The sequence below is a fragment of the Cricetulus griseus genome, chromosome 4, assembly GCF_003668045.3.
Source record: "Cricetulus griseus strain 17A/GY chromosome 4, alternate assembly CriGri-PICRH-1.0, whole genome shotgun sequence".
Lineage (NCBI taxonomy): Eukaryota > Metazoa > Chordata > Mammalia > Rodentia > Cricetidae > Cricetulus > Cricetulus griseus.
Window position 1 is genome coordinate 169,255,116 of NC_048597.1, and position 10,615 is coordinate 169,265,730.

Below are 10,615 nucleotides of genomic sequence, written 5' to 3' on the forward strand. Positions count from 1 at the left end.
ATGATACTCTCCTGTTGGGTGTTCCTTTACAACAGAAGAGCCTGTCATTATCTGTGTGTAACTAACTGTCCTCTCAACCATGAACTCCACAGGGTCCACTCTGCTACCTGCCAGAAGCATCCAGCAGTCTACCCTCAGCAGGTATTTGGACATTTGCAGTTGAATGACTAATCTGTCTGCTTTTCACAAAAATCAGCCTGAAGGGTGTGCAAAGGGCAGCTTAGTGGGGAAAGTTGTTGCATTGGGAGGGACTGGAACACAGTGGGCCTGGGGAGGTACACAGAAGACATGCTTCAAGCCAAAACTCGTTGGTCTAAGGTCCTGCAGGCTGGAGGAGGAGGGCCAGGACCATGATGGGATAAGGGGAACCTCCCTACTTATCTCTACTGAATCAAGTCTCTCCTACCCACCAGGGTTCTACCGCCCTTGCACAACTTGGGGGGAAGAAAAGCCCAAGCTGGTTCTCATTCTCCATTTGTCTACCCCAGTTGGGGCATAAGGAAGGTGCCTGAATCCATGCAAAGCCCAGGAAAGCCAGGGCTTGGCACACAGTAGGGTGAGGAAAAGCAAAGCTGTCACATGTTAGATGAAATGTGAGAATCCCCAGCAGCTCCCCTTCCGTCACCCTTGAGGTCAGTATCTTCTGAGGCTCTTTATCTGGGCTCTTGCCCCAGGGCCACATCCCCATCTGGGCAGGCCTGGACTTCCAATTCTTTGTGCTTCCGGCCTGGACAGCATGGCAGGAGAAGCAGCCAGAATTCCCAGGCAGCATCCCATGGACTGGTCTCAGAGCCCAAGGCTGCCCAGGTGCTGGGCTCAGGTGGTAGCTGATAGGAATGGACAGGCGGTGAGCACTCCCCCATGGGCAGACACAGGACACTGGCTCGTGCAGCTGACACAAAGAGGCGGCTACATCTTCTAGCCATGCTTCCCTCTCAGCCCCACTCACAGAGACAGGGGGGATGGACAAGATGGCATGGGAAGACGACTGTGCAGACAGGAAGGCTCGGCGGAGAAAGCGCCGAGGCTGGGTGGCGGTGTCCTCATGGGAGTGGTTTATTACGATTCCAACTCACAAGGCGGTGGGTGAGCGGCCACAGCACAGACGCCTGCCTCGGGCACATGCAAACAGTGCAACATGGTCAAGCGCAAACAGAGGCGACCGAGGCAACACTGGACATGGAACACGGGATGGGGAACAGGCTGGGGTGATCGGTCCCTAGAGAGAGGCTGATTCCTCCCCGACCCCCAGGGGCAGGACAGGAAAAATAAGATTCGTACTTCTTGTAAAATGCCCATTTGCTGGGTACTTTCTTTCTCCTTATGTTGAAAAATAATAAAAAATAAACACACGGAAAAAAATCTCAAAAAAGGAAAGGAATAAAACTCTAAGAAGGCGAGTGATGGGAGGCCAAGAGAAGGCTGACCACAGTGGGGGCACTGCCTCCCGCTCCTTGTCCTCCTCCCTCCTTAGCCCCTTCAGTGAGTGCCCCAAGCCCTATAGGTGGGTGGGTCCATAAGAGATGCCAGGCCTAGGTGGGGTCCCTGGGGGGCCAGAAGGGACAGGCAGGTCAGAGGCAGGAGGCCTACCAGCCCACTGGGGCTCAGTTCAAGTTCAGGCCCAGTGGGCAGCAGGCACCAGATCTGTGATCTTCTAGGCCTTGTCCTTACAGGCCCAGGGCCTAGGCGGAGGCAGAGGTCACAGGTGCAGCTCATGGGTTCTGATGTGCTCCAGCTGCTCTCGAAGCTGCAGGAAGGTGGGCCGTGTGGCAGCATCCAGGTGCCAGCAGTTCTTCATAACCTCGTAGACTGCGGGCGGGCAGCCGTCCGGGGCATCCATCTTATAGCCCTTTTCCACCCGAGGGACGACGTCCTTCAGGGGCTGTGAGCAGGTGGCATGAGTTTGGTGCCTTACAAGAGAAGGGAGCCCTACCCACATTCCCTCTCTAGGAAGGGCCTTCAGCCCTGCCTCAGGCCGGACAGACCCGAGGTACGAGGCAGTTACCAATGGATGCTACTCTTGCCACCCGCCATCACTTTCAGCAACGCACTGGCTCCCAGACCCATACTCACAATTCTTGGGTAAGGCACTCGCCCAAAGGAATAGATTTCCCAGAGAAGGATTCCGAAACTCCACACATCAGACTTGGTGGAAAATTTCTGCCATGTGCATAAGATAATCAGCCTTGATTTTAGGAAGCTCAGGAGAGGGGATAATGACTCTAGGACCCTTGCTCACCTTCTCTCTCAAGGCTTCCGGAGCTGTCCACTTGACGGGCAGTTTGCCTGTGTCCTGAGTGCTGGAGGCTTCCTTGGTGAGGCCAAAGTCACTGACTTTGGCCACGTTGTCCTCGGACACCAGCACATTCCGGGCAGCCAAGTCCCGATGTACAAAATTGTTGCCTTCCAGGTATTCCATGGCCTCACAGACGTCTCTGAGGACAGGACAGCCACATGCCCCTCAGACTGGGGCTCCCATAGCAGGGCAGGGGTCTCCTTCAAGTTCTTAGTCCCACCCCAGGCTGCATCACTCACAGTGAGAATTTGAGGAGACAGTCTCCGCCTAGCACCGAACGACCACGTGATCGAAGATAGTCCACCAAACTCCCCTGGGGGGGCAGGGCAGAAAGGGACGTGAGGAAAGGGAACAGGGGACATCCAGAACACTTAGGAAACAGTGGCTTGGAGAGGGCACGACTTGTCCCTCAGTAAGTAAGTGACTGGCCAGGATTGGCAACTTCAAAGCTCAGTGGGGACAAAGTGGAGGGGCTGGGAGGAGGGAGAGGTGAGGCTGAGGAGAACCCACCTTGGCCATGTACTCTGTGACAATGTAGAGCCCACCCTTCTCCTCCACAATCACACCCAGTAGCTGGACCAGGTTGCTGTGCCGAAGTTGCCTGGACAAGGCGGGACAGAGTAGTCAGCCAGAGTTCAGAGTTCAGTCAGCCAGCCTCCCCCGTTCCACCCAGGCCCCAGGCAACCTGCCCTTATGCTTGTCTCAACTTACGTCATGACAGAGGCTTCAGCCAGGAAGGCCTGGGCAGTGGCATCATTCTTAATGCATTTAACTGCAACTTTGTTGCCCCGATAATCACCCAGCATCACGTCTGGAGGAAGAAGGGAGGGATGCGGTTTCCTGGACACCCGAAGCTTCTCAGACCCTCCCGGGGCTCCCTCAACTTACCTCCAAACTCCCCCTTCCCAATCGTCTGTAGCAGCTTCAGTTCCTTCATGTTCAGGGCCCAGCCACCTGTGGGGTGGGGGCAGAAAAGCAGTGTGTCAGTGAGGTGAACAGAGAGTTGAGGCCGTTTGAGATGGCAGGCACAGGCCAAACTGCTTTAGATGTGGGATGTCTGATGTCTCCAAACCACCAGGGTAGGCCAGTGGAAATGTAGTTAGTGTACTTACTGCGGTAGAATTCATCTTGGGCGGCCACTGTGCCCTCCATGACCTTTGGTTTGATGAGGCGAGTGCAGAGTCCATCGGCATCTGTGGTGTAGTGCTGCAGAGAGAGGGGGAGGGCAGGCCCTCAGAACCAGACCCGCTGGCCCCATTTTTCATAGACTCACGGGCTGCTCAGGTCTGACCACCAGGGGGCAGCAGAGGCCAGTTCACGAAGCCTCCAGCTGCTTTGTGTGAAAGGTTCCTCATTTCAAAAGGGTGGGAATGCCTGTCCATTTCCTGTGTCACCCCACCCACATCAGCTACTGGACTCCCAATTGTCACTACTGCTGTGGGCCTGACCAGCATCTTAAGGTAAACAGCAAAGCCTGGCCTGCTCCCTGCACCAGCCTCCAGCCAGGTGTCCTCGGCCAATGTAAACCAGAGACAGGATGAGAGTGAGCTTGGAGGGAACCTACAGTTTTCTGTTGCCAAGTATGGCCTGGTCAGAGCTGACAGAGCTGGTGTCGGAAGCTGCAAGGACCTGTGGGTGTGCAAAGGCCTGAAGGACCCTGGTGGCCAGGGCACACACACGAGGAGGTTCGAGTGGAAGAGGAATTGAGTTCTGGATCAGATAGCCTCAAAGTCTAGTGGCACCTCCAACGTACAGAGAGAGGAGAGACTTTCACTGATCAGAACTTTGTGTCCTTATCTATAAAACGGGCCCTTGTTGGGGTACTATGGGCCCTGGCACATAGCAGGTGCTCCACTGGGGTGTGCTGTCAACGTGTCCAGGTTACTCTGCCAGGTGACTTGGTGCTGGGTTTGTGTGAAATGTCCTCAGGTGGACTCAGGTGTGTCTGAGTGTGGGCAGAAGGGGGAGCACCCCTACTCACCTCCACCAGCTGCATGAGGTTCTCGAAGTACACCTCCTCATCGATGCTCAACTTGCTCGCATGGTACATGATGCGGTAGTGTTCCACCTTGCCTTCACAGCTCACACACAGTGTGTAGTCCCCAGGGTAGTTGGTGCTTTCCCTCACCAGGAACAGGCCCGTCTCTGGTGGGTAGAGAAGCCGCTCGGCCTGCTCCCGTGTGATTTTGCCATGGAACCAGCTAGGGGGTGGCAAGGCTGGGGGTCACAATGGCACTGACCCCAGTGCCTCCTGCCAGCCCCCCACATGCGCTTTCCCACTGCTTCCAATCAGCCAGGGCACCATCTTCTCCCTGTCCCCTTTTCTTCTGCTGGGTGCCTATTCCCTCTGTTAGGTGCAACCTCTTGTTCCATTCCTACAACGCCTCTTACTCAGGGTTGTTTTCCTCTCTTCTCCCCAAACCAGGAGACTCCAGCCCTCCTCCTGGTACTCACGGCATAAGGCTGAGTTTGGTGCCTGCCTTCACACCCTCACGCTTCTGGACATAGTTGGCTGGGATGATGCCCTCACGGCCCACTTTGTTTTTGGCTTTGTACCAGTTTGGGTCCTGGAGAGAGGGCAACCAGACACACTCTCAGGTCTACCTCCCTCTGCTGGGGAGCCAAACCCAGAGGGAATCCCTGGAGGTGAAAGAATGGGATAGGCATCTAAGGTCCACAGTACCTTAGTGACCGCCACAATGGTGAGCACGTCTCCTTTGCAGAAGGGCAGGTCTTGCTCAGCAGTGCCATGGAAGTTGTACTTGGCAATACATTCTGTACCGGATGGCCAGGCGGCCTACAAGGTAAGGGACAGGTATGGGGGTGCTGCCTGGGGCCCTTCTCTACCCCTCTGCCCGAATGCCCTTGAGACCAAAGCATCTTAGCTGATATCCATGAGTTTGGGGTAAGAGAATGCCCAGTCCCTTCCAGCTCAAATTGCTCTGCAGCCCAGTCTGGGGCCCTGTGCCCAATAGAGCACACTGGAATTACCGTTGCTTCAAAGTCTTGACTAGCATGGAGGGTTGGGAATGGGGAATAGGCTGGTCTAAGCACCCACTCTTTTTCCAGATGTGGGATTGCCTCATCTGTCCCCACCACAACCCCATGGTACCTGTATTGCCGACATCTTCTTAGATCTGGCGTCCCCGTGCTACAGGAAGGCCAATCCGTTACTTGGTACCATTAGAGCTGTGGGAGAGGAGACAAGCTGAGGAAGGCTGAGAAGAGACGACCCCACCCTCTGTGGGTGATCATCAGTTCCTTCAAGGCAGTACAAGCCACAGTGCCAAAGCTTCTGAGAGTTGGTACATGGATCCAGGGCTGCCCCCCCCCCCCAATAGGGTTTCTCTGAATTGTTTTGGAGTCTGTCCTGGAACTTGCTCTGTAGACCAGGATGGCCTCAAACTCACAGAGATCCGCCTGCCCCTGCCTCCCGAGTGCAGTGATTAAAGGCATGCACCACCAACGCCCGGCTCCAGGGCTGTTCTATCTAGCCTTGGGTAGAAGCACACAGACTCAAGAGTCCCAGGGAGGCCTTGAGGATTGTCAGGGAAAGGGAGTCTAGGGAAACTCTGAAACCAGGCAGGTGATGAGTGGTCCAGGAAAGTCACTTGTTAGACAAGGTCACAGGCTTGTCCCAGAGACTGTATAGACAAATATCTGTGCTTATTTCTTGGCACACACCCAAAAGAAAGTAGCCCATGTCCTCCAGGAGAGGGGTAGGTGCTCTCTCATGGTGTGCTCTGTAGTAAATCTCAGACCAAGAGCTAACTGCCCAGGTACTGAAAATGAAGTGGATAAAATAGGGAGAAGTCACAAGATGGAATTCCATACAGCGGTGGCATGGCCCATGTCAGCCACCTATCAGCCTTGGATTCTCACCAAGGAGCTAGGCACAGAGAAGCACAAGCTTTGTGATTCTCTTTGTATCAAGTTTAAAACTGGATCAAACCAATCCAGGCTTGTCAGGATGAATCTCTGCAGAGGAAAGAACTGGACAGGGTGTGAGGGGGCTTCAAGGTGTCAGCTATGGGGGCTGTCTGAGCCCCCTTGCAAGAGAGGGTTTGCTCCAGAGAAACTTGCTGGGTGTAGCCTGAGAGCTGGTGCTCTTCTGGATTTATGTGCACTTTTGTAAATGGAATTCCTCAGAACACTCCCCCAGAGCAGCAAGCATGTCTTCACACACACACACACACACACACACATATATGTCACCAACACATTCAGTCCAAATACAGCCCCAGACCTCAGATAACCTCAGAAGGACTCAGGCAGAGTGGGGCTACTGTTCTCTTTCTGGTGAGGGAACAGCCAATGGCCTTTCTGTGGTCACAGGGCTAGATGACAGATGCACTTGGGATGGGAGAGGTGAGGTCTAGCCATTGCACTTATGGCGGCTATGTACACCACTGCTAGAAGAGGACTTTCAGTGTAGGTGCTGGTACATGTGTGTGCATGTGCATGCATACCTGCACGTACACATATATGCAGGAATCATGAGAACTGAGCCCTGAACACTGGAAGACTTCAGAAGGTGGGAGCCAGAGATTGATCTTAGTGGATAGTAGTTGCTCAGAGTGCTCAAGACTCTGGGTTCAAACCCTAGCATAAGGTGTCTATGTTTCAAATTCATGAGCAATTGAGCAAATAAAAATTGATATAAAAAGATATTTATTAGAAAAGCAGATGGTAGATAGTGAGGCAGAGGGATGCCTAGTTGGAGGCCAGCCTGAGCTACATGGTTAAGACCTTGTTTTTAAAAGAGGATGGGCCAGAAAAAGGATCATAGAAAAGCTTAGTTTATTAGCCAGTCCTAGCCAAGGTGTTGGAGTAGAAGGTAGGCACAGCTGCAAGAACTGGTCTGGGGAGCTGGAGAGATGGCTCAGTGGTTAAGAGCATTGGCTGCTCTTCCAGAAGACCTGGGTTTCAATTCCCAGAACCCACATAGCAGCTCAAACTGTAATTCCAGTTCTAGGGGTACTGACACCCTCACACAGACACATGCACACAAAACATCAATGGGCATAAAAATTAAAAAAATAAGAACCGGCCTGAGTGGAAGCTAGTGAAGCAAAGTGGAACCAACTGCCCCTTTGGGACTCTGTGACCCTGAACTTGCTGAGCCCATACAGAGCACTCTTGTCTGTCTGCTATATGAGAAGGGTTCCAGAGGCCATGGTATGAACCCTGCAGGGTGGCAAGGAGATCCCATGGAACTTCGGAGGACTACGGTTGGCCCCTGGGAACCTTTTCGGGGAGCACATGCTCCCAGAGTTCAGCAGAAGCAAGGGTGAAGGATATGTGCTGGTAATAGGGGGGTGGTGGTGTTTGACCAGCACTCCCAAGCTAGACAGACTTGGGCTTTGAACCTGGCTTTATCAGCATGCCAACCTGGAGAGAATGAACCAACTCTTTGGGCCTCATATCCCCTCGTCCTGAAAGGGGACACACTGGACCTTGACAAGGAGGCTATGGAGGGAATGGAATGAGACCCCAGAATTGGACAAGTCTGGCATGCTTCCTGCTCCCTCCAGAACAAATAGTCCTTCTTGCACCCAGAGGCAAGGGCAGCCCATTAAGCCTGCTGTCTAGACTGGGCCCCTGAAGCCCAGGGAGAGTGTGATAGGAACCACCCCCTCACACCCCATATTTCCATGACTGAGCCAGCATAAGCATAAGAACCAGCTCCTGGGCCTTGTGGACTACCTGCTGTGGGAGAGCTGTGAGACTTCCTTCCCTGTGACAGGAGTGAAAACCAAGGTCCAAGAGGTTACCCAAGACCACACAGCCTGCCTGAGTGTGAGCTAGTGTCCCACTGCTGCTGCTGAGCCCCCAACCTTAGGGCCCTTCTATGGAGATCATATTAGCTCACCCGCTCTTCACACCTCCTCCTCCCTCCCCAAATTCAAAACTCACTGCTGCCACCACAGGAGGGAGCGGAGGCTGGGCATGGTTAGTCACCCTTCCAGCTGTCAGTTTGCAAACACTCCTTCCTGGCCTGCAGCTGCCGCCGTGCCACCTCCCTGCTGCCTTGATGATAATAATAAAAATAATCACAGGCCCTGTTTTCTGAGCACTTACTCAGTGGCAGGACTTATCCTTGGCTCATCCAATCCTAATGACACTGAGAAACGGGCTATTATTACCAACCCCATTATACAGATGAGGCCCCAAGAGAAGCCCTGAGGACTGTGAGACCTTGCCTGAGGTCACAGCTCCAGTGAGATTCACCTTCAGACTCCTGAGTTCCTTGGCCAGGACTCCCTCCTGGTAGCCTGTTTCTCACATACCACATTATATCCCCAGGAACTGCTGTCTGTCTGGGACTACTCTAGTCTGGGGCAGATAGGGTGAAGAGCAGCCACAGGGACAAGGATGTGCTTAAGGGGATGGGACAAGGCAGCAATGGTCAGGTATGCTGCCTAGAGGGGCACTGCTGTCCTCGAAGCATGTCTTACCAGACACCTTCCAACCTGTCACTTACGGTGAGGTCACCAGGCTAGGATGGCTGAGCAGCTGCAGTGTCCCAGCTAGGGCTGAGGCTGACAGCCAGAGTGGCTTCAAGAGGCTACTTACTGCAGGCCACCTTCCAAGTAGCCAGGGAGTAAGCACAGAAGATAGTCCTTTGGGGGAATCACCTGAATTTAGGGCCAAGTCACTCTAGGAAGGCAGTGCAGGACCACAGTCCTGGGAGGAAATGACGCTGAGTCCTGGCCCTAACTTGCTGTGCAACCTTTGGGAAGTCACTGGAGCTTCCCATATGTTCTGGCTTCTAAGCACCTTATCTGTCCCTTTTTCTCACATCTATTCCCAGACACATGCACTCTGCTCACTTACTTGTCTTCTCCCTTCATCCAGGGAATCTTTGTGTAGCCTTGAGGTACAGATGGGGGCTGCTACTGTTGTACAAACAAAAGAGCAAAATACAATAGGAGCCCCTCTTTGTGGTGGCAAGAGATGGGGAGAGATTACACATCTGAAGCCAGACTGGGCTACACAGTGAGATCTTGTCTTAAAAAACAAAACATCTTTAATCCCAGCACTTGGGAGGCAGAGGCAGGCAGATCTGTGAGTTCCAGGGCAACCTTGTCTACAAAGCAAGTTCCAGGGCAGCCAGGGTTACACAGAGAAACACTGTCAAAATACCAAAATGAAAACAAACCAAATGAACAAACAGAAGGACCTAAAGAGACAGTTCAGTGAGTAAAGTGTTTGCTGTGAAGACCCGTGTTTGGTCCCAAGCACCCACATAAGTCCAACGTTGGTGGCACGTGCTTGTAACCCCAATGCTGGGAAGGCAGAGGCAGTGGTTGGCTTGCCTGCCTAACCTATCAAGCAAGTCCCAGGATGCAGTGAGAGACCCTACCTCAAGAACACAGTAAACAGCTCCTGAGGAATGACCCATGGTTGACCTCTGGCTTTCACATGTGTGCATACACGTGTACTCACACATGAACACAAACATAATTACATAACTCCCTACACACACACACACACACACACACACACACACACACACACACACACACACACTAAAAGACCAAACTCACCAGAGTAAGGGATAGGATGCCTAAAACTAGCCAAAGAGGTTAGTAAAGCAACTTGTGATGCACATGGCACCCTAGGTTCCAATCTCCCAGTGATGCAATAAAAACAAAACAAAACAAAGGAAGGCTGGCAAGATGGCTCAATGGTAAAGACACTTGCAGACAAACCTGACAGCTTGAGTTCCATGCTTGGAAGGAGAATGAACTCTACAAGTTGTTCTCTGACCCCCACAGGACATACACTGTGCCATGTTTGATGTGTGTGTGTGTGTGTACATGAGTACACACACACACACCAAAAAAAAAAAAAAAAAAAAAAAAAAATTAAACTAGCATTTGGGAGGCAGAGGCAGAGGCAGGAGGATCTCTGTGTGTTCCAGGATGGGCTCCAAAGCTACAGAGAAACCCTGTCTCAAAAAACAAAACAAGGGCTGGAGAGATGGCTCAGAGGTTAAGAGCACTGACTTCTCTTCCAGAGGTCCTGAGTTCAATTCCTAGCAACCACATGGTGGCTCACAACCATTTGTTATGAGATTTGGTGCCCTCTTCTGGAAGCAGAATGTTGTATACATAATAAATAAATAAAATCTTAAACAAAACAAAAAGAGGTAAATAGATGTGGCAAAATGTTAAGAACAGGTAAATATAGACAAAAGACCTATGAGTACCCAATATATTATTTCTACTTTTTGGTGATTTTGAAACAAAGCCAAAAAAGGCAAATGTAGATACAGGTGACTTACAGTGTACTGTCAGTTGTGGGTGAGGTTTT

The 10,615-nt window shown here is 52.3% G+C and overlaps 1 protein-coding gene across 1 annotated transcript; it reads right to left on the reverse strand.

Moving 5' to 3' along the window:
* Window positions 1–1,032: 1,032 nt before the first annotated feature.
* Csk (C-terminal Src kinase) lies at window positions 1,033–5,485 on the reverse strand. Its single transcript, XM_027414963.1, has 12 exons — window positions 5,409–5,485; window positions 4,980–5,093; window positions 4,751–4,863; window positions 4,278–4,497; window positions 3,409–3,502; window positions 3,185–3,250; window positions 3,008–3,107; window positions 2,807–2,897; window positions 2,536–2,609; window positions 2,240–2,435; window positions 2,074–2,160; window positions 1,033–1,882 (listed from the first exon to the last, which is right to left on the reverse strand). The coding sequence occupies exons 1-12, from the start codon at window positions 5,421–5,423 to the stop codon at window positions 1,700–1,702; spliced, it is 1,353 nt and encodes a 450-aa protein (XP_027270764.1). The 5' UTR covers window positions 5,424–5,485; the 3' UTR covers window positions 1,033–1,699.
* Between the last annotated feature and the right edge of the window lie 5,130 nt (window positions 5,486–10,615).